Source organism: Drosophila virilis, chromosome X (assembly GCF_030788295.1).
Source record: "Drosophila virilis strain 15010-1051.87 chromosome X, Dvir_AGI_RSII-ME, whole genome shotgun sequence".
In the NCBI taxonomy this organism is placed as follows: domain Eukaryota; kingdom Metazoa; phylum Arthropoda; class Insecta; order Diptera; family Drosophilidae; genus Drosophila; species Drosophila virilis.
Window position 1 is genome coordinate 16,415,302 of NC_091543.1, and position 26,167 is coordinate 16,441,468.

The following is a 26,167-nucleotide window of genomic DNA, read 5'->3' on the forward strand; positions in this document are numbered from 1 at the left end:
GCTATATATAGTCTATATAAGTCCATATATATTTTCCCAAAAAGTACACAATATGCGAACCCAATTAAATGCCTAGGCTAACAATATATACATATATGTATAGTATATAGTATATATATAGTATTAGCACTTAAGTTAAGTAACTACTGAATTTCCATATAAGTCGACATATGTAGAACATATCATTTAGTTCGTTGTTTGTATTGCACTAACATTTACTCCTAAGTTCTTACTTTCATGTCAATTTTGTTTTGTTTTGGTTTTTGTTTCTGTTTCTGTTTTTGTTTCTGTCTGAAGTATCGATATGTTATGTGTTTGCATCAGTTTGGTGATTTATTAAACTAATAACATATTCTTAAGCTGTATCTGTATCTGAGTACTGCTGAATGCCGCAGATAATTGGCCAAAAGTTGATGATGAATTGTATTTGTGTATTTGTTGCTCGTCTAGTTCGTATTTAGCACCTTTTGTAACTCTACCTTTGAACATGAGACAACCACTATGTATATATGTATGTAAAACCACGATTTGCTTTTTATATAGAAATCTTGTATCTCTATCTTGTGTATTATTTTGTGCCTATGAGCAAAAGCAATTCATTTTTTGTCGGGGGTTTTTGGTTTTTTTTTTTAATATTTTTTTTTTACAATTCCCAACTTTCGCACAACTTTTGAGTTGATCAAGCAAAAATATTGTTAGCCTTAATTATTTCTTTTACATTTGTTTTGTATACATATAATTGCAGTATTTGCGTAGTTTACATTTTGGGTTTTTATTTACATAACGTTGAAATTCGAGAAATACTTTATTTGATTTAAATCCTCTTTTTCTTCTTTTTTAATTCTGGTTTAGCATAAGCGCTCGTTACATTCAAATCTACTAAGCTAACTATTCGCCTTTAGCTTATTTTTTTTCTTTCCACCTGAAAGCCGTCGTAAACAATAAATCCAATATTATTAACCAAATGCTTACAACCAATTAATAAGGACACAAGAATGAAAAAAACATGAAGATCAATTTGAACAACCTTTTGCGCTCTTTCTCTCTTGAAATCTCTCTATCTTTCACTTTCTTTTTAGTTTTGAGCATATTCTGTTCCAAATTAAAAAACCTTAAAACCTATTTGAGAAAAAAAAAAACAAATCAGTTTGATTTCTTGAGAAAAAAAAATAAGAAGAATAATGAAAATATAACCAAAATACTAACCCGATCCCAACCTAACCCAGTACCTATTTCCATTCATTCTGTACATTTTGTTTTCGCACCCGCACAAAACCTAATACCGTTGCCTACTATGCTTACAGCTTCCGAGGAGAACGTGCTGTCCTATGAGGCCGTGCAGCGTTTATCCATTAGCTATACACGTCCCGTTATAATATTGGGACCACTTAAGGATCGTATCAATGACGATTTAATATCTGAATACCCGGACAAATTCGGCTCATGTGTGCCACGTAAGTCTTTACTACTCGTAACAATTAAATATTGTAGGAATTAGAAATGTCACTTAAATAACAAGATTTGAATGGATGCTTGTAATTCTCAACAAGTGTAATGATTAGAACAATTCTAACTATTTGTACTATAAATGAATTAAAATGAACAACTGAATCTCCTGCCACAGATACCACACGGCCGAAACGCGAATATGAGGTAGATGGTCGGGACTATCATTTTGTGTCATCGCGCGAACAAATGGAGCGTGATATACAGAACCATCTGTTCATCGAAGCCGGCCAATACAATGACAATTTGTATGGCACATCGGTGGCCAGCGTGCGCGAGGTGGCCGAAAGGGGCAAACACTGCATACTGGATGTTTCGGGCAATGCAATTAAGCGCTTGCAGGTTGCGCAACTCTATCCGGTTGCTGTTTTCATAAAGCCCAAGTCTGTGGACTCTGTGATGTAAGTTATTAAATATAAACTATATACGGAGTTCCATATTTATAATGCACTCGTTGCAGGGAAATGAACCGTCGCATGACCGAGGAGCAGGCAAAGAAAACATATGAGCGCGCTATTAAAATGGAGCAAGAATTCGGCGAATACTTTACGGGTATGTTGCGTTTGCGTTGGTCTTGTTAAAATTATTCAATTAAGTATTCAATGAAATTATTCAAATTTGTAACTTGTTGCAGGCGTTGTACAAGGCGATACAATCGAGGAAATATATAGCAAAGTCAAATCAATGATTTGGTCGCAATCGGGACCAACTATTTGGGTACCATCGAAGGAATCTCTATGACCAACAGCCACAACAACATGGACACTGCCGCCTCGAGTACGTTGTCGACCTGTCTCGAGAACACCAACAACAACAGCAGCAACAACAGCAGCAGCAGCAACAACAGCAGCAGCAGCAACAGCAGCAACAACAACAAATCAGCCGCAACAAAAAACGTCACATTGATGCAACAACACAACGACAATGCAAACATCAACAACAGCAACAGCAACAACATCAACATCAGCAGCAGCAACAATGCGCAGCAGTCAAATCGATGTTGTTCATGATTAGATTGGTTATTGTTTTTTCTTTATAAACAATTAACATTTGCCGGCGCAGTTCAATACGAGCCCAAATCAAGAAAACACACTAAAACAAGATTCTTGGCTATTAGCTCTTAGCTCTCTTGCTGTGAGGACAAACTGTTCAAACTGAAGCGGCGGCTGTTTAGTTTAAGTTAGAACAAAATTGATAAAAAAAAAAAAAAAAAACAAACACACACATACATGCAAACTGAAAGCATATTAATCGTAAGATCTACATAATATGAAGCAAATGAGGAAGATCCGAAAGGAGAACGTTCGTTAAGCGCTAGTGTTGTTTGTTTATGTTGATGTTTATACGAGAGTTATAGCGAGCTAGTTATATTGACGCTAATGATAATATGGTACATTATTGTATACATATGCATATATTGCATATGTATGCATAATAGGTATAAAAAGTTTAAGTGCGACAAGCGTCAGATATGCTACGTTGAAGGATAGCAATTGAAAATGAATCAGTTTGCGAATACGACTATATAGGTATATATATGGGTAAATAGATAACGACGACGACGACGATAAGTTGGTGCATTTGTTGTTAGATGTATTGTATTTTTTCCCCACGCGCCTTTGCCTAATGCAACACAAATCACACGATAAGAATCATGCTGCATAAGCACACCTACACACACACACACACACACTGAATCACACACATCTATGTACACAAATACCATGTAGCCTAACTAAAGAAACGCGTCAGCAACGAGCTATATATTTATATGTATATAGATATATGCGCTATATATATATATTTATTAAAATGAGTATATAGAGAGGGAGAGAGGGCAATATCACTTCTTTCAATACAAAAAGTCATTTTACTATTTAACATACGATTTATATGTTAGACAGCATTAACTAATTCTGAAAGCGTCATGTTGACTTCAAACACATACACATACGCATATTACGATCAATACAACATATACACCCATATATATTATATACTTATATATATATAGAAATATATATGGTATATAAATAATATACACCGATACGGTTTAATTTTACAATTGAATATGCAACAACATAAATACCTTGTTGGTATTGACATATATATATATATATATATATATATATATATATATATATATATATATATATATACATATATTTTTTTTTTGTATTGACAGCAAACAATTAGCTAATGTTCAACAAACAAACAAATTTATAAATTATAGACAACGCACATAACTGCTAATGACCCATTTTTTTTCTACTTTTCTATATATATTTTTTTTCTAAGAAATTTAGTAAAATTCAAGTTTAATATGATGATTTATTTTTTTTTTTTTTTGTTTCGTGTGTGTCGCCAACTTTCCAGAATATTGAAAAGATCTATCAGAAAGTAATGTATACGTTGTGCATTTATGTACATAGCTGTATATCATATGGAAAGGGAAACATTTGCATATTAATAATATATATATATATTTTTTTTTTTCGTCTCTGTCCCTTACTTTGTAACATCAATATTTTGTAAATTATAATACCTTCGATCCCTGCTTTATAAACATTGAACAGTATATGTACGTGCAGACAATGCATACAAAATTCGTTTTCACATAGTACGCAAAATGCATTGTTGTATTTAATAAACACAAACCTAAGCGAATTATATTAATTTAAATTTAAACAAAAAAAGCAGTAAATGTAATAAAAATAAACTACAAAAAAAAAATGACAACACATATTTCATCAAAGCCGTAACAACTTTTTAATCAATTTCCAAGAAAACTTTCAAGAGGAGGTGTGAAAAATTTACAAATTATAAAGAAACCAAGATTTTGTAAAACTGTAAAAAATGTGTAACATTTAAACATTTCACTACAGTACACACACACACACACACACGCACACTCAAACACACACACATACAGTTAAATTTAGTGAAAATCTACCGTTAAAGCCACGACTGCGAAAAATGTGAAAGAAACTAAATCAAGGCAAATAGGATATGACACACTTATTGACGATTCTTATGGCGAATATATTCCAGATTGGGTATATAGTATAGTATATAAGATTGCCAAAATGTTATAAGCCTTAGACGAAATAATTGTGTACTAAACTGAGCGATATGCCCAGAATTCATTCGGTGCGCATTAGGACTGTGTTTGGGATACCAAAAATTCGGAATTCGATATTTGTCATTTACATATGGCATATAGATGTATGCGGCACACTCATACGTGGCTCTTATGATACACTTACTTTCATTAATATTAGTGGCCACAGTATGTGCGCCGAATAGACTCCTTCACTCTTTAAGTATGTACATATTGTACGGATTTTGTCTTTTTCAATCGATAATCTAATAAATATTCTGCCTACCAAACACCCGCCTTGCAATCTCTTAGTGAAGTACCTTGCGCCTGTGTAAGCAAAATTTAAACGGAAAGCAATTTAAAGTACATACAACATACAAAAGAAATGGAATTAAATTGAATGAAAATTGAAAATCAATGGCAAATTTTACACATGCATGGTTGGAAACGTATGTGTGGGGACATGTTTAAATAGTTGATAGTTAAATAATACAGAGAGTGTATATCTTATAAGTATATACTATAACAAATGAAATGAATAGATTTAATAACGACTTACTGTATGTAGCTCATATAGAAGAATTTCACATACTTATGGGGTTTTAAGCCCAAATGCGGTAAACTTTCTTTTCTAATAGAACATAGTATATATATATATATATATGTATATATATATATTTCAAAGTCAAGGTAACTGTTCCAAAGCCTTAAATGCAATTAATTAACGCATTTACGAGTATATCCAAGTTACATACACATACATTGCTTATCTATGAAATGCCCTATTTCTAATGATGAAAACAAAAATGAAAAACAAAAAAAAAAAAACAAATGACAATTTTTGATGTAGCCTTAGAAAATGTATGCAAGAATTTACCAAAACGAAAAAAAAAATGAAAAAAACAAAAAACATTTATTAGATAAATTAAATAATACCATAACACAGAAAACAATACATATTTATAATGTGTATTAAAACTAATACTGAAAGGCATTTAACGATCCCATTGTTCAAAACAATTTTGTGCTACATCATCTAAATGATGAACAAAACGATGAATATCGTACATTTTGTCAGCGTATACTTAAAATTTTTGTGGAAGCATTTCATCAAAATGGTGCCTTTATCAGTTATTGTTGTCGGTATTAAATGAAAAAAAAAAAAAAAAAAAATAAGTAAAACAAAAAAAAAAGAAGAAAAACAGATAAAATTACATAAATTTATATAGTTAAGTATAATAATCCGTAATGCAGCACATGCTATTTATTGTAGATTTGAGAATTGAAAATATTTTGTTGCGGGCTGTGATATCCGCTCGAACATCTTAAATATCAGCTTAAGGAATTTAGTTCAAATTGATTGAAAAGCTGTTGCTGCTTGATCGTTGCTCCCCGTTCAAAATTCATACCTCCCCCAGCACACAACCCCCACCCACCCGCCAGGCCCTTCACTAATTCTGTGCTCGTACAACAAAAGTAATCATTTATTGAAATCAAGATATTCAAAGAGCGATTTGTTGTTAAATGTTAAATTCTTCTGCTTAAAAACAAAATGTACTTAGTTGATTACTTATTCGCTTTAAATAATATGTTATATGCCAGCACTTAAATGCATATATTACATATGTATGTATGTAGCTTATAATGAGCTCAAATGCGTAGTTAAAATTGTTAAACTATCTGCAAGCAGATAAAAATCCACTTAGCTAAGATTTCCATTGATATATTTAATAGCGCAATTCAACTTCAACTGCTTAATTCTCGGCATAATCCTGATTTCATTTACATGGGCTAGCTATATTTATTATACTGCTCGGTTTTCCGCATGTGCATAATGAGAGTCTTTTTAACTCGAAGCCTAAACAATTGCTTTGCTTAGTTTTTCTCATACTTATGCTATATTTTCCTGAGCAGCTACTCAAAAAGTGAAATGCGAAAGGCAATTTCTTCTCAGAGTAACACACTCTGTTCGGCCGGGTGGGGTGGGGTGGTGTGGGGTGTGTGGGGGTGTGGTAAACTACAGATATTCGCGGTCGTGGCACAAATGCACTTGTGTACATACACAAACACATGCACATATGCACACCTACGTTTGTATTTAAAATACATATATACTACATATGTATATGTATGCATGTACACACACCTACACCTACACAGTCAGACACACGCACACACACGTACACACAAATTAGTTATAAAAACAGTTTGAGAACTCTGCATAATGTATTATTATTTAAAAGTTCATCAAAAGATGCGACATTCGTAATAAACAACAAATTCAATACGTAATTTATTTACTAATCTAATGTCTTACATGCATGCATACATACATACATACACACATGCATACATACATGCCTATGTATATGTGAGTGTATGTGTGTGTGCACATGCAACTAGAGCGTTCCCTCATTTGAGATTTAACGCTTGGAGTTTTCAGCCCAACAAATGAGTCGTGCCGCATTTTCAGCTTGATTTTTTAGCTGGACACGAGCACGGATCAGACATTTTAAGCACGCTCACGACAAGCACGACCCAAAGTGGACACGGTGCACGGTGATGCACACAAACAAAGTTCAATTTTTCGAAATTTGATTTATTAATTGTTTCCTTATAATTAATTTAACGTACAATTATATAACTTAATAGCTTTTATACAAGTTTAATTATTATCTTATGTATAACAAAACAGACAAGATCAAATATCTCTGCAGACATTAGGAGACGAATGGTCCGATTCTGTACAGTTTTGCTGGTATGAATAGAAGAATAGAATAATTGCCGAGCAGAGCAAGTTTTCCAAAACAAAACGCATTTTTCGCTAGATTCTTCCCATAGAGCTACTTATATGCTAAAGTTCTCCGATGTTAATAAGATTTTCTACATTCGTTAGGAGCTTGGAAAAACTGGTAAATGTTAAGGTTGGTCAAGATATCTCGATATTCAAGCGATAGTTCCTACGGCAGCTAGATGATAAAGTTCTCTGAATTTTAAAAGGACTTTGAGCTTATGTTAGGAGCTTACATAAACTGTTAGTCAAATGGCATGTTTTGTCGAAATTTATTAAAAAAAAAACAAGAAAGTTGTTTCCTTCAGAAAATCAATTTTTTGACTATTTATATATATATATGAGATAGTTGTCCGATGTTAGAAAGATATTGCCCATTTTGCCCAAGTTTGGTAAAAATATCTTGAAGATCGCAAAAAGTTGCTTTCTATGTAAGAACATAGTGTTCTTCCTATGATAGCTATATGATATATTGGTCCGCTGTTGGAATAATTTTGCCGATTATTGGGAAGCATAGTAAAGCAAATAAATGACAAGGTTTATCAAGATATCTTGAAGAGCAAAAGAGATGCTTACACAAAAACTCTTTTCTCGACCGATTGTTCTACATAGTCCATTATATGACATATATGCTGCCTATAACTAAAATACATGCCCGTTAATGGGCTGATAGCTTTAAAACTCAGCTGATCAAAAATATATAAGTATATAAGCAAGATAGTCACTAGTCTAAGAATATTATATCCGTATTATATAAACGTATGCTGCCTGGGTGTTGCCTTTCGTATCGCTCTGAATCTCGTGTTTTTGTGGTCGAATCGGGAAAAAGTACTCACCTAGTTTGTACTCGCATAGCGAAGTAGTGCGTGCAATTGAACTGAGTCTGATACGATCCAATTAGCCTAATTAACTGGAATGCGCGTTGGCTAATTGGATGGACTGTGGCTACTTGGACGAACGCAGATAGATATCGAATTGGACGAGCGTTATGAAATAGGAGAAGGCCGTCACCGAAATGATATAGATGAGCCGCCGGTCCAGATGCAGCAGCCCGCACAGCATGGGCTGTCGATATTGCAGCAGCTGCAGCGAGAACTGTTCCAGCTGCAAAGAAGCGCAACAAGGTGAGACAAGCAATTGATTGGAGTAGCTGGCATGGAGCACCTCTTGGCTTAGACTTCTCCTGGACGTTGCCAGCGTCGGATATTCGCAGAACCGACGCACGGTCAGTGCGAGACGCGTCTGCTCCACCTTGATATGCTCGTTCACCAGGGTGACTATGTAGGTGTCCACATAGAAGCCGAACGCATAGAGGCCGCTGACCGCAATCGAATAGGAGACATTCGCGAGGGAGTGTGTGGCCAGCATATTGAAGATGGTAAAGAAATTGGTCAGATTGTTGATCAGCGTTGTCAGCATCAGACCAAGCAGCTGGAACTGATGCATCCGAAAGCTGCCCACATAGAGGGCGTGTATATCCCCGAAACGTGCACGCAGCCTGGCAATCCGATGCGAGAGCCGGTCACATTGCTTCATCCACAAGGCACGCCGCAGCGGCTGCGATTGCAGACGCCGCAGCTGGCCGAGAACGGCACACAGCTGGAGATGCAGCAGGCGCAGATACTTGAGCACACTGCCGTTAATGTAGTAGAAATAGTCGGCCATGTTCTCCGTGTAGTTCCACAGCACGAACGAGTAAATGGCAAACTGGGTGCGCAGCTGCCCGCCAGCGGCGCGGTCCGTCGCAAATATGCCGCACACCTGGGCAATCATCATGACGTTTATCAGCACGAACTTGAAGTACATGAAGAGCTCAAAGCTGCGCTTGGGCCATCTGGGACCACGGTAGCTGGCGGCGAATGCCGCTTCCAGGCGGGCACGCTGCAGCGTGCAGCCATGATTGATGGCCTTAAAGTGGAACGTGTTGGCCATGTAGGTGACTATGACCGTCGCGTATTTGATGAGCGTATTGACGAACGATACGTACAACACCAGCTGCATGCGCCGGTCATCCGCTGCCGTCAGCGCTCGATAATTGTAGCCAAAATAGCAGGGCAGCACGACAATCAGCAGCAGGCTGAGCACATGGCTGTAGCCGATGAGCAGCTTCTTCAGCGTTGGCCGCATTTGGCGCTGCGGTACATAATCGATTATTACCTGGCCATAGATGTTCGCATAGATGTGGCCGTATCTGTAGAACTTGTACTCGTGCCGCTCCCAGAAGCTACGCCTATCGCACATACCGTTCACTCAGCTTGCCGCATTTGCACTGAATGCGGCAGCCTGTTTCCTGTGTCCTGTTGACTGTTGCCTGTTGCTGTGGCACGCTTGAGTGCTGGTGCGTGGCGCCTTGCATGTCGATATGGCGATACGTTCAATATGCAAGCAGCAACTGACACGGCGAATTACGGTGAGTGGTGGGAGAGGGGAGAGGTGGAAAAAATGGAGTATACTTATCTTCGGCTTATAGAATACTTTTGCACCGATGTGCCAGATGATCTGATTCAGATCTGATTCAAAGACGTATTTACATGCGAACATGCATGAACATATAGAGCTAAATGTTAAAGAGATAGAGCTACTTAGAGTTAAAAAAAAAACCAAACTTCTTTTGGCAAATTTTCTGTTATATTGGAAAACAATCAAAATCGAAAATACCTATCTACTCCATGTACCCCTCCTCTTTGTATGTGCAAAAAAAGATGCATGCGTATACTTAATATTCCAGCAGCCGACTTTACAGTCGCATTAACAGCTACTGCTGCTGCTTAACAGCCGATCTTACAGGCGTCTGCTAAGAACAAGCGAACTTACAGCAGTTTAACATTTGTGCCCCTGCGCTTATGCAATGAAATTTTTATCAAGCAAATATTTTACCAACCTGCTTGCCATTTATGTTCGCCTGGTATTTCAGTTGATTTTTTGTCAGCCACGAATTTTAGGCTCGCTAATTTTTAAATAAAATAAATAAATTTTTGTATTGAAAGTAAATAATAGAGCACACATAGAGCTTATAGGTGTTCATATATCAATATATTTCGTGGGAAATTTTTTATATTTGATATATTTCGGGTATATCAACTGCGATTTCGGGATACATAAATGTTTAACATATTCACCTAATTTTAAATTTAAAACCTTCGAGAGTTATATATTTGAAATCTTTTTTGAACAACTGCTTAAGCAATAAGGATTTGGTTTGGCTTTACATATATTGCAATATATTTGTCGGATTGAGCAGCTGAGCAGATCAGGACTGAAAAGACTTGGCCAGTGCGATAATGGAACCAGATGTTTGCAGTATCTGAAAAATAAGAAGGAGTTAAACTACAAATGCGAAAACCAGCAGACAGCAAGATTCAGATTTGGAACGCACAGCGGCAAAGGTGCCCAACGAGGGCGAGAAGAATGGCACGGCCATGGTGAGGGCGCGCTGCGACCGCATGATGAAGAGATACACATAGAGCCGATGCTTGGGCAGGCACAGGTGCCACGGACAGGTGCTCATCACGGTGGCCAGTTGAGCGCTCTGCAACAAATGAGATGGATAAACAATCAATCGGCACGCCCCCGAATAGGCGAATGGCACTAACACTCTCCGTGACCAGAGTGCCGCCATAGCAGTAGATGACCAGCTGGCTGAGGGCGGCGACAGTGTAGCCTACATAGAGCAGGGTGCCCAGGCCGCTGCCGCCGACGGTCAGCAGATCGAAGATGCTGAAGCCGATCACCATGCTGGCGGACACAAAGTGGGCCAGTGTGATGATCGCATAGCGTTGCCGAAAGAAGTGGGTTAGCTCGAAGATTTTGTTGTGTCGCTCGATCAGCTGCACCAGAGACGCCTCGAAGCGTATGCTGCGCAAGCCTCTTATCTGTGCGAGTCCTATCGAAGGAGGAGAAGAAGCAGGAGCAAGAACAGTTGGAGAAGGAGCTGCTGGTATCAGAGCTCCGATGGTGCTGCCTTTTGACCTTACCCTTGTACGGCCGGAAAAGCCCACGTGTGTCCGCCTGCAGAAAGTTGAAGAGCGTGGCAACGTGGACGCAAAACTCAAAATAGAAGGCGTCACAGCCGCCAAACATGAAGATGGTTACGTAGCCGGTGTACGCGATGAACATGTACGTGAACGGAAAGTATGGTGCATGGAGTAGCCAACGGGGCATGCTGCATCATGGATTGCAAATGGGAACAGTTACTGCTCAAGAAGTACCCCATGCCCCATCCAAATCCAACTCACGTCATATTGAAGGGTGTGGTGCTCCAGACAATCGCATCGCTCCGTCCCTGCAGATACAGCAGCATGGCCAACAGCATTGGCTTCAGATTGTACATGGTGCACGTAAAGAAGCCGGCGGAGAGTGGCCAGAAGTTGAAGCGGGCTGCCATTTCGGAATGATGACGCATTAGCTGCTTCTTTTCGGCCGACAGGGACTTCTTTTGGAACAGCAGCTGGCGCTGATGGGTCAGCACGTATAGGAGATCCTGACGATAGCGAAGCATGAAGAACATTTTCAGCAAGGTGACGGCCGAGGTGCCCGCCGGGCAGAACGTCTCCAGGGCCATGGTTATCTCGCCCGCTCGCGCAAACGAGAAGCCCGCGTGCAGCTCGGTTGCCACGCCAATGGCCAGGACCACAAAATGGACGAGCGCCCTCCACTGTAACGGTCCGGGCCAGAAGCCCATCAGGTTCAGGCATAGACGCGGCACGGCGTAAAAGTATAGCGACAGCGGTTGATTCCTGTACAGGAAGCGAAATCCAAAGTAGCCAGCCATAACCCAAACGTTTCTCAAGCGCCGTCGAAGCGAGCTTTCGTTTTTATACGCCCTCTTGGCCTTTGACCAATCGCTAATTGACTTGTTGTGCAGGCAATTAGAGAAGTTTGGCTACCAACTTTCAAGGCTCAAGCTGCCCGTTCTCACACATTTCTGCAGCCCAGAGCTGAGCACCTGCCCAGCCGATGCCGGACGGTCTACTTCTCGCAATATTATGCAGGTAATGTGTTCATTGCACTTATATAATTTTGAAAGTCAATAATAAATATATATAAATATGTGTAGTTGGGTGTTACCCGGCGTTCCCTGGGTGATCGAATGATATTAGAGAAAGAGGTTCTTAGAATTCATTTCCGCCAATTTATCACAGTTACGGGCGGAAATGGAGCATGATATCAACCAATCAATTCGCTCGTCGCTCAAGCACTTTTTTCTGTTTCGAAATCGATTTAAAATGGATTGGGAAAAATTTAAGCCACAGCGAGTAAATTCGCAATGTTTTTTTTCGAGTATTTCAAGATATTCAGCTAAAAATATTTGAAATACGGAAGAGGCAAACATATTCAAGCCGACATAATGTGAATTTATTTCAAAGCCATTGTTTCTTTTAGCTGTTTTTTGTGTAGTTTTTTCTGTTGCCTTTTTAGCTGCTTTTTCTTGAGCCTTATATCCAGCTTCTGCTGCAGCTTTTGCAGCTGTTTCTGTTTCCATTTGGGATTTCTACACAGAATTTGCATGGTTAGCGTGCGGACCGAAAGCAGGGCCAGATTCTCAATGAGGCAATTGATGCGATCCTCTTTGATCAGCTTGACGGATTCCAGATGCTTAATCCTGTCAGTTATTGAACTAATATAGTTGTCCATCTGGTTGCTCTCGCGCATCAGCTCCTCATACTTGGCATCAAGAAACGACTGCGGATCACAGCTGTGCACAACCTTCGTGTGGATCGGGATCGATTCATCCGGCATCTCAACATCGGTGCCGGTCCCAATCCCAGTGCCAGTGCCTGTCAGACAGGTGCGCGAGCCGGCACGTAGCCTGATCCCATTGCGCTCCGCACACATCAGTTGGTAGAGCAGCGATTTGATGGCACCGAGATGACCCGTGGCCAGATCCTCGAGCGCCTGCCGTGACAGAGTCATGCCCATCTTGCGCAGCACCAACAGATTGAATGTCTCCCAGTTCTGCAGCTTCAAGGACAGGCTGCTGTGCGAAAAGTAATTGTGTGCCTCCACCAGCTTGTAATCAAGCTCCTTGAACAGCTTCGCAACATTGGCCACATCGCAGAGATTGCGACGTGTGCGATTGTTGAGATTGATCTGTTTGATCGTGAGCCAGACATCCAGCTGCAGCTCTTCCTCGGCGCTCAATATGCGGCTGTTCGACATTCTAGTTTGATATTGGATTGTGATTTACCTATCTCAAACGTTTTCTTCAATTTATCAATATGCGTGCCTTGGGTAATATACAAAATGTGTGAGAATTAGTTTGAGACAATTTTGATAAATGCTTTCTGACTGCACAGAACCGCGTGGAATATTATTATGACAGCGAAAATTCCAAATGCCAGCCTACTTCAATTCATTTTCGCCTTGCACATTTAAAGCATTCAAACCTAGTCAACCACTCTAATTATTGATTAATAGTTAATCATTTTCAATTAATAATCTCTCTGTGGCCGATTTTGATAGCACGCCAAACTACTACTCGGCGCAAGCCCAGTAACAGACGTGATAAGGTCGCATTTCTTCTCGAACCACCACAGAATAGTTTATAAAATTAATAATTTATTCAATAATTTGGGCATTCATATCGATGCGCATAAGGCTTGTCTTGCCTAAATATTCAAAACTTTTCAGATTAATTAGTATACATTTTTAAATTGCCCGTTCTACTAAAAATATTGCCTATCGTACATATTTTCATATAGAATTTGCGGGCTATATTTGAACTCTAATAAATTGAAATTTGGAGCGAAGGAGCAATCGCAAGTCTATAAAAGTAATTGAAAAATTCAAAAAAAAAATATATATACATACATAAATATAGTAAATACTAAAGTATATTAAAAACTAAAATATATATATAATATATATCTGCCAGCTGGAATATTCAGCAATTGAGCTTCTCAAATGTGGCTGTCATTATGTCAAGTGGCAAATGTTGTGGGTGTTAGCGATTTACGCTGATGCAAGAACTAAATAAGTGTATTAAAATATTGGGAGGGAAAAAAAAGTGGAAACTAAAAGCAAAAGTTATATAAACTGCAAAATTGGCCAGTTTTTGATGGGCTCGACTCTGGCAAGCCAGAATTAGGCGAGTATTTTTGCAAATTGAATCAACGCTAATTGAAGGTTCAGAAATTGTTCCATTTTGTGGTTATTACTAAATCGCAGCTAGCCAGCAGTTGGGGCAACTGTCTCTGGCACTGGCACTGGCACTGGCACTGAAACTAGCACCTGACCCCCGGCTGCAACGGCAGCAACAACAACAACAACACCAACAACAACGAGAAGAAGAGTCACACGCAATCCAATTACAACAAATTGAAGCAAGCCGCGTAGTCAATTGACTACGTCGGATGATGATGACTGGGCATTGTTTTTAATGTGGACTCAACCGGCGGCTCATCAAATTGAAAGCGGGAGTACCGACTGCTGGACAGTGTAGCCCATACCCGATCACGAGATCAAGCCCTTTTTTTTTTTTTTTTTTGAATATTTTTTATATATATTCTTGTGTGCGTGTGTGTGCGCGCCCTTGACAGGCTAGTTAGTGTTCATGATAATATTGTGGGCACAGTGTGGGATATACTTGGTGCTGGGTGCTGTCACCGCAATGCACATGACTATTAGATAAGTTTATTATAGAATAAATACGCGTGCGGGACCTGACTGTGCGCACCCATAAAGAAGTTAAGCAATTCAGCTGTTTAAAGCATAAATTGTTTAATAGAGTTGGACGCGACAATTGGGGGGCTCATATAAAAGTGTCGCGTTTATTAATACCATATACCCTGCAATTATCAAAAAATTGCTAAAAGAGGGTTGCTGCAACAGTTGCAAATGATACGAGCAGCCCAAGGCTTTCATATTGCATACAGATATGGTATTATATACGATATGGTATTAATATACCCTGCAATTATTAAAAGTGCTGCAACAGTTGCAAGTGTTACAGGCAGCAGAATACATATTTTCATTTGATTTGACCAACAACAACAAACTTCTACTTTATGCCAATTGATTTACTTTGAAGTCATGCCTTGATGTTTGGCATATATATGTCCAATCAATAGAGGATATCTGCTAGTCGAATTGTTTTGAGCAGGAAACATTGGCAGTTATATTTAATTTTCCGGACCAGTCAGTACCGCGGTCCTTCAATACGAAAAAAGGTATAGAAATATCAGATAAGCATAAGAATTCAAAGAATCGATTTTTATTTTTATGATAGTACGTCAAAGTTTGCTTTTGTGCTCATGAGCAAAAAGACATATTTGTGTGTATGTATGCATCTGTCTAATATATGCCAGTATGTGTGTGTGTGTGTGTGTTAGATGTGCGTATTATATAATTTTTGCGATATATACGCAGTCTGTCGAATGCGAATGCCGCTCCATAAATTGCCATTTGATGAATAACAATTAAGCAGGCATTTTTAATTGGAACATTTATTTGCTGTTCTTTTATAATTTGCGAATATTCGGAAAGTCTCAATTGCTCTGCGCTGTGAAATTAAAACAATCGACAGTCGTCGGGCTCGCCGGCTCGTAAATCTTGTATTTGGCCCATAAACAAGCTGCGCGCCAGACCTCTTCAAATGGCCTGCCTCAATTACTCATACGCCGCGTGGGATCGAGCGACCACCTCAGCTGCCTTCACCTAGTTCGTGTTTTGGTTATCGTTGCCACTGGCCACCAGCACCGACCACATAATTATCAAGAATTTATTTTTTTTCATTTACTTGTCCTGACCATTCTGTACAGAGTATTACGCATGCAGCCAGGGCTAAATGCTATCAGAGATCAAAGTTTGCGACCAGGTTTATGGCCCCCACACCGCCGATCGAAATGAAAAGCAGTTCAGCTCGGCTCAGTTCTATGGAGTCTCAATACATTTGCCAAAAAGCTCGTAAAAATGGCCAGACAAAAATGCCGACGGACGCATGCGCGATTCACGTGAACCGAGTGCCGAAAACTAGTGAACGGCTGGAACGTGAGACGTCGAACGTGGAAGTGTGGTATGTCGTACGTAGAACGAGGAACGAGGAAGGGGAAACGAGCAGCAGCTGACGGTCGGCAATCGATCAATAGAAAAAATAATTTGCACTTGTTGTCTCTTTTCTATCTATACATGCACTGAGAGAAAAACATTGAGAAAATGTTCTCATTTAGCTTGAACAAAATCGTTTGTGAAAATTCTTCAAACAAATACAGCTTCAATATGTTTGACGGTTGAAATTTTAAAAAAGAGATTGCATATGAGCGTCGCCCAAATAGTCGAATTGCCTGCGAAAACGATTTCACATATGTTGGCTGAGCCCATTTCACGGCTAAACGTGAATTTGCAAAACGTATCACTATTTCGATTTTCGATTTTAGTTAAAATTGAAAAATGATTCTTTCCATTTAGTTCTTGTTGTATTGTTTTTTCCACACAATTTTCTCACCGTGTAAAAGTTTTTATGTTAATTGTTCATTAAGCGTTTAAATAAAATTAAGTATTTTTATTTCGAACATTTGTCCAGTCGTCTGGCTGCCTTTATTTGCGTTTATTTTTAGGTTGCCGGACAAACGTTATTCTTGGTGTTTGTTTGACTTCCAGATTAATTTGTAATGCAAACGGCGCGTGCACAAAACTGTCAAATAATTGTGTTTTGACCTTAAAACAACTGCTGAACCTTGCGAGAGAGAAGCGACGATAAGTTCAAGTGAGAAGAGCGTGCAGGTCAAATGCCAAAGAACCCTTTTCATTGTTTGAAATTGAAAACTTTGGTGGATTATAATGCATCCATTGTAACGAAGTTTGGGATTGGAATATATTTTCATTGATAATCGATTGCCCTTGGAAACGTTGAGAGCGTAGTCAAAAGATTCTTTAGCCCTATCTTGGGCCTCCGATATATACATATGTATACTCTATGTAAATATGTTGGCATACACGAGACAATTAAGCAATCAGCGCCAAACCCAAAGTGCGAGAATCTTGAATGGGTAATTAGCACATTGTAGGTCTATCTGTTATTTTCAGACGTCATAAATATAATCAAGAGCCCCGCATCGCACCGCCGCCCCAGCTGCTGTCCACGTCCGAAGCCGAGCGGTCGACATGTATAAAAGCTGATCAATCGACGCTATAAGTGCGCAGTCCGTCAAGAAAATCGCCATCGTCTCTCGATTCCGCGCGCAGACGACTCAGCATTTTTATTATAGAAACCAAATCGAACTCAAGTACTCGAAATCCCGACATATCGTGCTCGGCCATAACCAGTTAACGGATTCGGATTTTCGTTTCGACCAAAAGTAGATCGTCAAGATCGCAATCATTATAACTGCTCGTTGAACTTTATTTTCTACGCGCATGTTACTCAACAACAACAAAAACAAAACCAAATAATATCAACTTCGAAATACGCAATTTTTGGCCAATTAACGGTGCAAGATAAGAATTACCAATACAGATATCTACCAACTTTATGCAACATGCATTCATCGTAAGTGGGAATGCTTCTAAAAATAGTAGAACCTTAACACACACACACACACACACACACACATTCATACATCAGCCGGTGCATAATATTCAGAGACATTTAAATCAAAACAAATTGAAATGACAACTAAATTGCTTAAAAATCAAATATTTCCGATTTAACAGGATTCTCAAAGTTATTACCTCAATTGTTGATAGAAGTCAACCGCTTGGGTCTTACTACTAGAATTTAAGAAAATATATTCTTAGTTTCAAAATAGAAAACTTTACATCTTAAATCAGGTTTAACTCATTCAGAGAATTATATCTTCTACAGCAAGAAATACAAGTTGCTCAACAATTTTCTAAAATATCGTTAAGATTTTTTTTTGAGTGTTCACATTATTTATAATTTCTTGAATATCGAATTTGGATTTTCAATAAAATCAGTTAAAGCATCATTACATGGGATTCTGAATGTCTATGAAATGTATGTGAGCTTGAAAATTGCCTTTTATCTCAATTACTTTTATAGAAACTAATCCATTCTCCTAGAAAGAAAAAGTCACAAATAATATAATCATATAACACGTACATACAAGTATACATACATCATAAATATGTTTAAGTTTGAACGATTCATCTTCTTTTTTTTTTTTTTGGTCAAAGTAGTCTGTATTCAATTCCCGGGTAATTCGTAGATTCACTTAAAACAGAATCATTCGCACCAAGATAATCATACGGAATCAAATAATCAGACCCAAATAGAGAGCACTCGTTCATCTACATATATCCATGGGAACACCGCTAGTTATATGCCGGCATATAGATTTCCGCACGTAGGGAAATGGTAGTCATGCAAATAGAGCTAGAGATGACATACACACAAGTCTATGTATGTATGTAACGTCCGACATCAGCCGATAGCAATGACGTTGCATATCGCAAAAAGTTGACGTTCTGTTGTTATCTATGCCGGCATCGGATTTAGAGATGAGCGCGTGTCGTAAATATGTATATCGTGTAATAAATTAACTGTAAATTCAAAACGTGTACAGAATTCATTTTGATTCTGTCGTTGCTTTCTTTTGGGTTAGCATACTTTCATGACTACACTGAAAGAAATGGAGTTGTAAAAACTTGTTGACAATATAGATCAAACTCGTTGGCAATGCCATCCCAAAATGTATGCTAAATAAAAGTGTTCTCTTCAAAATCCAAAAACAAAAAACAGAAATCTGAAATACATGCGCTGAAATTGATCGTAAATCAAAATAGCGTAATCGTATCGTAAACGTATCGTATACGACACGTGCGCACCTCTAAGCGCAACCGGGACTTTTGCCGTTTCTCGATCATGCAGCAGCCAGAAGAAGAAGACAAACAAGCGAGCAGAGGAGCGCATGCGCTGTCCGTCAGCGCGTAGCAAGCAGCGACAGCGGCAGCAGCAGAGACGGCGACGGCAACAGCGACGGCGACGGCGACGGCGACGGTGGGTTGTAGGCGCGTTGCGACCTCTGCCTCAGTCGCTGCTGCTGCGTTGACGACATCAACAGCATTTGCTTTTGTTTTTGTTTTTGTTTTTGTGTGTGCTTTTTTTTTTATAATTTTATTGAATGTTGTTGTTGTTGCTGCTGCTGCTGCTGCGTCCGCCGGCTGTCTGCTCAGTTTGTTGTAAGTAGTAGCAGTAATAACAATTTGTTGCTGCGCTCGTTTGGGTTTTAGTTTGTCGTTATAAATTGAGTTGGAATAACGCATTCCAGCTTAGTCGTGTTCCAGTAACGTTTACGCGCGCAGCAAATATTAACTCAAGCATTCCAATAAAAGTTCCTTACGAACAAAACGATTACAATACTATAGAAAAAAGGCAACAGTAAAAAAAAAAGAACAGGTGCGCAGATAACTTAACGAGTGCATTGAAATCGTGGGACAAAGCTAACTGTTTACTTTCCATTTCACTTTCATTCACACACACACATACACACACACACACACACACACACGCACACACAATATACCAAATCCTGGCCCGGCGCCCCACATTAAACCCCCCAGTATGTCCTCTAGAATTCTGGAAGACTCGCCCAATGCGCGCATCAACAAGACCATTCTGGACCGTTATCTGACCCTGCCGCTAGAGGAGAACATTGTGCAGGCCACGTACGTGTGGATCGACGGCACTGGCGAGGATCTGCGCTGCAAGGATCGTACACTCGACTTTATACCATCAAGCCCAAAGGGTAAGCACATACGAAAAACAAAACAATGAAAAAAAAAATGAAAAGAAATTGATTCCCACGCAAGATGCGACCTAGACACTGGCACTGGCACCGTGGTCTCGCACCCGGACCTGGCCTCGCTCTCCGGCTAATCTAATCATCTGCCAAGTGGCTTAACATAGTTTTCTACTGGCAGCTCTGAGTGCCTGTCAGCATGTCAGCCCGTCTGTCTGGCTAGTCTGTCTGATTTATATCAGTTGCACTATTCTTCTCCAGGGACTGCTTAGAAGAGATTAACGGCTAAGCCATACATATATGGAGACTGCCTGAAACGAGCAAATCAACACAAGCACAGCCGTGCTGGGTACATTTCGTTTCCAATAGAAAGTCTATGTGGGGTGAATACCTTCTTAGCTTCCTGTTGAAATCAAGAAAACAATCAATCAACAATATCTACTATGTATCACTTCCGCAGGATAAAATCTCGTCAGGCCTGCATACCCATATCTATATCTATTTATCTATCTCAACAAGAGCAATACCCACTGCACTTCCCGAATAGTAGAAACTTTGACCTTTGGCCTGGCACGAGCCCAACGTCTGGGGCAACAGTTCGGCTCGGAAGTTGGCGCACAAACGTTTATTGTGGCACAGTTTATAGACGTTGAATTTTGAGTACAGACTTTTTGATAGTGCGATTCCGTTCATAAAGGCGTACAACTTAAAAGGGGTTTCACGCTGATAATTGATTACGCTTTAATGTGTTTGCCGAGCAGTCACAATTATATTAGTTTATATAGTATATGACCGCAATTAGACATGGCGCGTGTCCGTCGACTAGAGATCGGGTTTTGAAAAAAAAAAATACCCCCAATTTAAGAAGATTTTCATGTGCCGGATAACGCGACGTATGCGCAATGTGCACTACAATTTATTGTTTCAATGGAAATTGATACATATATGTATATATATATATATATTATAATGTACAATTTCGTATAATACATGCATATTATATTTCTAAATATAGTTTAAAGACAGGTTAGGCACTTGTAATTAAACAAAAGCGCAACAAATATGTGCAAATCATTTTAACTCGGAAGTGCAGCAACAATTAAATACAATATGCAACAACAATAACAACAACAACAGCAACAACAGCAGCAACAATAATAATACGAGAGAATTGATTAAATACATATAGTTCCTTCTTTAGACATTTGCGCCACATTTAACAAATGTTTTAATACTTTGTTTAATGACTTTGTTTATTTTTTTTGGTGCCTTATGCTCTTGCTACTTATGTGTTAATAGATTATTAATTAATTTTATGTTTTTTCTTTTTTTTTTTTTTTGTTCGTCATATATATTTTTTGTTGTGTGTGCTCATTATTAATCGGGCACAACACAAGACTAAATTGTGCACAATTCCTAATTAAGAATCTCTGCTGATAACTGTGTCTATGCAGGCCACATATGTGTGCATAGATAAATATATGTACATCTGTATATGTGTATATGTATTTACGTTGAGCTACAGATGCAGACAGATAGGTGTGAAATGTGCCAACACGTTTCCACACAGTTCGCAATGCGAAAAGCACAGGCGACATCTGGCAGCTGGCGTATGCGGCGTATGCGTAATATTGTTACCGACCGCACACGCCGGCGACGCGTGCCTGAATCTGGCTGGGAATAGAGCAGCAGCACGATCCGTGTGGGCGTCAGCCATATACATATATATGCTGAACTTGAAAATATATATGTACCAAAGCAATTGGCCAAGCGATTTGGCGGGGTTTTACCTGGCCAGTTCCAAGCTCCAAGCAATTACCCAAGTAATTGCAATGCGCAAATTCAATGAGCGCCGCAATTGAGGCAAATGATACTCATTAATTATGGATATGCATTTGGTTTCAAATGGCATTAAAGGGCCCCATTTGCATATCGAATGGCAATCGCAATGGCAAATTGGCCACAAATGCATAACAAATCCAACATTGGCCAATTTGGCTCATCCTTGGCGCTCGGTCGGGCGCCAGCCCTTGACAACGATTTAACTTCAGGCTGTTTATCAAGTCTATGGGGTCTATATGGCACCTGGCCCGCGGCGATATCAGAGCTGCGGCTGGGTGGGTAGGGGGGCTCAGCTGGCCAAGGGGGCTTGGAGCAAGCGTGAGGCACGAGATTGTAAATGAAAACGCTTGCCCAAGGTAACAGCTGACGCTCTGATAGCTACGGCAGTCGGCTCTAATAATAGAACTTTTCTATTACCAACTTTAATAACACATTTTAGCCCGTGCCCACCCCCGTGTCCACCCCGCTGCCCGCTCGTTGACTTTATTATTATTATTTTTTTTTTTTTGCGTTTTTTGTTTTGTTATTAAAGAAATTCGCCAAGCTAGAAACAAGCGGGTAGACTGCCAGAGTATGCCAACTATTTAATACCGGTAAGAAAAATAAATAAAAAATAGAGATGAGCGCGTGTCACGAGCCGCATGAATTAAATGTAATTTCTTCACTTGTTCAATATAAATAATAATAATAATGATAAGCAATTCCATTTATCAATTTATATATTAATTGTAATTATTGTTTTATTCGCGCATTAATTAAATCGAAAAACTTTATATAAATAATATATAATAAATTAATTAATATTTAATTACGCATTATAAGCATATATATATATTCTATAAAAATAATTTTGGATTAGTTTAATTATCAAACAAAAGAGAATTTATATATGTATTTTGACAAATGCCAAACCCACATACAATATATAAATTTGTTGTCTGCTCCAAGCTATAAACTCGGACAGACTATACATTCAATTCTTAGAAAACATTATCTGACCTCATTTTGATAATACACTTTCTCTAGAATATTCACTTTGCCTGAGCATCTTAACCTAGCTTTACAAAAATGGATTGAACATACTTAATATTACATAGTTTTTGGGATTTCCAAAAGTATAGCAATAGCATTTTTTTGAGTGTAATTTTCATCAAGTTACGAGCACGAGCTGTGTCGTGCTTGATGTTAGTCGTGTCACGACGAGACACGCGATCGACAACGAACGGATCGGATCAGCAAGTAGTGTAGCTCAGTTGGGGACGATTTAAATGCAATGCAAGTTTTCCGGCAGTTGTTGTTTGGCAGGTTCACGACAGACAATGCTGATGTACAGGGTTGGGTCGAGTTGTTGTTGTTGTTGTGGTTGTGAAATTTAATGCACAAGTGCGCAATAACTAATTTAAGTTGCATTTTATAATAGAATATGATGATATACAATGTAATATACATAATAATATATAAGAATATGCATATTAGAAATGACAGTAATATGCGGATTTAAGGCTTTTACGAGACAGGAAATGGCACTTATTGTCTCGGTTGTTGTTCTCTTTGTTCTTGTTGTTGTTGCTGTTATTGTTTTTTGTCATTGTTATTGTTGTTGGCAGGCGTGAAAGTGGCGCAAGTGCAAACTGAAAACGGAAACCAATTAACGCTAATTAATTAGAGTATCGCATTTCTAGTGCAAATTGACATACGAGGCCAATTGTTGACCGCACACAGTTCCACAGTTCGAGCACAATGATTTAATACCCTATCCTATTGTCTGATGCTTTAGAATTGCCCGTTTGGAATTACGATGGCAGCTCTTGCTATCAGGCGGAGGGCAGCAACTCGGACACCTATCTGTATCCGGTGGCCATCTATAAGGATCCCTTCCGGCGTGGCAACAACATTTTGGTCATGTGCGATACCTACAAGTTCGATGGCACACCGACGGCCACCAACAAGCGCAAATCTTGCCTGGAGGTGGTGAACAAGTGCATCGACGAGGAGCCTTGGTTTGGCATTGAACAGGAGTACACGTTCCTTGACTTCGATGGCTATCCACTTGGCTGGCCCAAGAACGGTTTCCCAGGACCACAGGGTCCCTACTATTGCGGCGTGGGTGCCAATAAGGTGAGTGGATTGACTGAAACGTGACTTCGGGACTTCAACTAATCGGATGCCAATTGCCAGGTCTATGCACGCGACATTGTCGATGCCCATTACCGTGCCTGTCTCTATGCAGGCGTCAAGGTGTCCGGCACCAATGCGGAGGTGATGCCCGCTCAGTGGGAATTCCAGGTGGGCCCCTGCCTGGGCATATCGATTGGCGACGATCTATGGATGTCGCGATTCCTTTTGCATCGCATCTCCGAGGAGTTTGGCGTAAGTCGTTGCACCCTTAGCAAACAGCTCAAAGCCTATAGCAAGACCATACGATACAGATTGTGGCCACCCTGGACCCCAAGCCGATGCCGGGTGACTGGAATGGTGCGGGCGCCCACACCAACGTGTCCACAAAGGTGATGCGCGAGGACGGCGGCATACGAGAAATCGAGAAGGCCGTCGCCAAGCTATCCAAGTGCCACGACCGACACATTCGCGCCTACGATCCCAAACAGGGCCAGGACAATGCACGCCGTCTGACCGGCAAGCACGAGACGAGCTCAATCAACGATTTCAGCGCCGGTGTCGCCAATCGCGGCTGCAGCATACGCATACCTCGCGGCGTTAACGACGACGGCAAGGGCTACTTTGAGGATCGACGCCCCAGCTCCAATTGCGATCCGTATTCGGTTGTGGAGGCCATTCTGCGCACCATCTGCTTGGACGAGTAGAACACCAGCCGCATCTGCATCTGCATCTCCAAATCTAGCGGAGCTCGATGTTGTTCACCTGACCCGGACCCGCCGCAATCCCAGGCGGAGTAAGCATAGGCGTAGCCAGACACAATCAAAACATTTACTATACAATGTGTACCCAACGTAGATTTTTTTTTTTTTTTTTATTGTTCGGTCCAGTTCTAAACGAGACCATTTAAGCAGATGTTAAAGATATATATATATATATGCATAAAGAGCTTTTTTTTGTTGTTAAACATTGTTGTTAGGTTATAGAGATTAACGGAGCACGTTGAAGAAGTAGGTTTAAAGCGATCGATTGTTGCCCATTGAAGGGTCCACAACAACATTAACAAGTACACCACCCACCCACCCACCAAACCCCACCAAGCTGAACATGATGAACCGAGAACCGATGGGTAGCAAAACAGAGAAGACAACGTTCCGGCTACCGGAGGGAAACATAACTATTAATGATATTATTTAAACATTAATTAATTACCTAAAATATCAATACCTATATATACGCATACAAACATACGTACATACATATACTCCTTAGTTAAGTAAATGCACGAAAAAAAATTCAAATGCTGGCATTTTATTGAAGCGTTGGAAAACTGGAAACTGGTTTTTCCAATAATTTGATTTTTTTTTTTTTTTTTGGCAACGATATTTGACAGAAAAATTGCCTTTCGATTTGTTTCGAAAAAATGGTTGACTCTAATATTTTGTTTAAGAATTTAACAAATTTCCTTTTTTTGCTGAAAGTTGTATACTCTAGACTTTAGACAATCAGTCTAGATTTTAATACCGGATTTCGGTTCAAGCAAGACAATCTGCTCAGTTCTGGCCAATTTATGCCAACTGAAGGATTCTTGGTTTTTGCAAGATTTTTATTTTGGCACGCATTCAAATCCCATCAAGAGAAAATTCAGAAGAACTCGATTCAGGTCCTAAAATGCTACTGAGCACGAAAACCCCGAAAATTTATTCGAGTAAAAACTATATTAAATGCTAGGAACTAGGATTCTAACGATTCTAACCAGCTCTCTTCGGTTCTTGAAGCTGAGTCCAGGTTTTGCTTCTGACTTGCTCTTATATATTAAACATTTTGCATATATTTTAATTTTCAGTTTCGTATAGCCGGTTGTACTGAAAATATGGCAAACCATAAATATTTTCATAAACAAATGCTGGCTTAATATTATCTGACATCTACCAAAGTTGTATCCAATGATTGGAGCCAAAGTTCTTTGTACTTTGACCCTGAATCTCGCACTTGACTCCTTTTTTTCGGCAATAGATTTGTCTCGTTTGGAGAACTGACTTGGTTTAAGATTCGCCGCGCTGTAAAACATTTTATAAAGTTTAAAATGCGTGTTGGTTTGGTTGCAAACCAGTT

The 26,167-nt window shown here is 39.4% G+C and overlaps 5 protein-coding genes across 27 annotated transcripts in view; 2 read left to right on the forward strand and 3 right to left on the reverse strand.

The window, feature by feature from the left end:
• dlg1 (discs large 1) overlaps nucleotides 1-2,724 on the forward strand; it is a 36,543-nt gene extending 33,819 nt beyond the window's left edge. For all 19 annotated transcript variants that reach the window (XM_015169107.3, XM_015169121.3, XM_015169108.3 and 16 more), the window contains 4 exons: nucleotides 1,305-1,454; nucleotides 1,625-1,907; nucleotides 1,967-2,058; nucleotides 2,141-2,724. In XM_015169107.3, the coding sequence (XP_015024593.1) occupies nucleotides 1,305-1,454; nucleotides 1,625-1,907; nucleotides 1,967-2,058; nucleotides 2,141-2,247 (632 nt within the window). In that variant the 3' untranslated portion in view covers nucleotides 2,248-2,724. The remainder of the gene's footprint in view (nucleotides 1-1,304; nucleotides 1,455-1,624; nucleotides 1,908-1,966; nucleotides 2,059-2,140) is intronic.
• A 5,271-nt stretch (nucleotides 2,725-7,995) lies between these two features.
• Nucleotides 7,996-9,677, reverse strand: Gr10a (Gustatory receptor 10a). The gene is made up of 2 exons (XM_002058946.3): nucleotides 8,562-9,677; nucleotides 7,996-8,501 (listed from the first exon to the last, which is right to left on the reverse strand). The coding sequence occupies exons 1-2, from the start codon at nucleotides 9,636-9,638 to the stop codon at nucleotides 8,343-8,345; spliced, it is 1,236 nt and encodes a 411-aa protein (XP_002058982.1). The 5' UTR covers nucleotides 9,639-9,677; the 3' UTR covers nucleotides 7,996-8,342.
• A 748-nt stretch (nucleotides 9,678-10,425) lies between these two features.
• On the reverse strand, nucleotides 10,426-12,578 carry Or10a (Odorant receptor 10a). Of its 4 annotated transcripts, XM_002058945.4 has the most exons (5): nucleotides 11,633-12,578; nucleotides 11,372-11,559; nucleotides 10,991-11,280; nucleotides 10,774-10,926; nucleotides 10,545-10,701 (listed from the first exon to the last, which is right to left on the reverse strand). In XM_002058945.4, exons 1-5 carry the CDS (start codon nucleotides 12,166-12,168, stop codon nucleotides 10,648-10,650), a joined length of 1,221 nt encoding a protein of 406 aa, XP_002058981.1. In that variant the 5' UTR covers nucleotides 12,169-12,578; the 3' UTR covers nucleotides 10,545-10,647. The 4 variants fall into 4 exon arrangements, with proteins under 4 accessions (XP_032295958.1, XP_032295959.1, XP_032295960.1 ...); XM_032440067.2 differs by lacking the exon at nucleotides 10,991-11,280 and having other exon boundaries at nucleotides 10,426-10,701; XM_032440068.2 differs by lacking the exons at nucleotides 10,774-10,926; nucleotides 10,991-11,280 and having other exon boundaries at nucleotides 10,426-10,701.
• Nucleotides 12,579-12,752: 174 nt separating this feature from the next.
• Nucleotides 12,753-13,556, reverse strand: LOC6635440 (uncharacterized). Its single transcript, XM_002058944.1, has one exon. The coding sequence runs from the start codon at nucleotides 13,554-13,556 to the stop codon at nucleotides 12,753-12,755; it is 804 nt and encodes a 267-aa protein (XP_002058980.1).
• Nucleotides 13,557-17,584: 4,028 nt separating this feature from the next.
• On the forward strand, nucleotides 17,585-25,353 carry Gs2 (glutamine synthetase 2). Of its 2 annotated transcripts, none has more exons than XM_015169127.3 (5): nucleotides 17,585-17,883; nucleotides 19,929-20,101; nucleotides 23,715-24,055; nucleotides 24,116-24,307; nucleotides 24,367-25,353. In XM_015169127.3, the coding sequence occupies exons 1-5, from the start codon at nucleotides 17,873-17,875 to the stop codon at nucleotides 24,757-24,759; spliced, it is 1,110 nt and encodes a 369-aa protein (XP_015024613.1). In that variant the 5' UTR covers nucleotides 17,585-17,872; the 3' UTR covers nucleotides 24,760-25,353. The 2 variants fall into 2 exon arrangements, with proteins under 2 accessions (XP_015024613.1, XP_002058979.1); XM_002058943.4 differs by lacking the exon at nucleotides 17,585-17,883 and adding an exon at nucleotides 19,613-19,752 and having other exon boundaries at nucleotides 19,917-20,101.
• The last annotated feature ends 814 nt before the right edge of the window (nucleotides 25,354-26,167 follow it).

Bases quoted from the DNA above. Each gene is read 5' to 3' on its own strand.
- Gr10a (XM_002058946.3), bottom strand. From the start codon at position 9,638: ATGTGCGATAGGCGTAGCTTCTGGGAGCGGCACGAGTACAAGTTCTAC. The intron at 8,502-8,561 runs GTGCTCCATGCC...GCTTCTTTGCAG, and splicing joins GGAGAAGTCTAAGCCAAGAG to CTGGAACAGTTCTCGCTGCA.
- Or10a (XM_002058945.4), bottom strand. From the start codon at position 12,168: ATGGCTGGCTACTTTGGATTTCGCTTCCTGTACAGGAATCAACCGCTG. The intron at 10,927-10,990 runs GTTAGTGCCATT...CATTTGTTGCAG, and splicing joins GCACTCTGGTCACGGAGAGT to AGCGCTCAACTGGCCACCGT. The intron at 10,702-10,773 runs GTGCGTTCCAAA...CTTATTTTTCAG, and splicing joins CGTTGGGCACCTTTGCCGCT to ATACTGCAAACATCTGGTTC.
- LOC6635440 (XM_002058944.1), bottom strand. From the start codon at position 13,556: ATGTCGAACAGCCGCATATTGAGCGCCGAGGAAGAGCTGCAGCTGGAT.
- Gs2 (XM_015169127.3), top strand. The intron at 24,056-24,115 runs GTGAGTGGATTG...GCCAATTGCCAG, and splicing joins GCGGCGTGGGTGCCAATAAG to GTCTATGCACGCGACATTGT. The intron at 24,308-24,366 runs GTAAGTCGTTGC...CATACGATACAG, and splicing joins GCATCTCCGAGGAGTTTGGC to ATTGTGGCCACCCTGGACCC.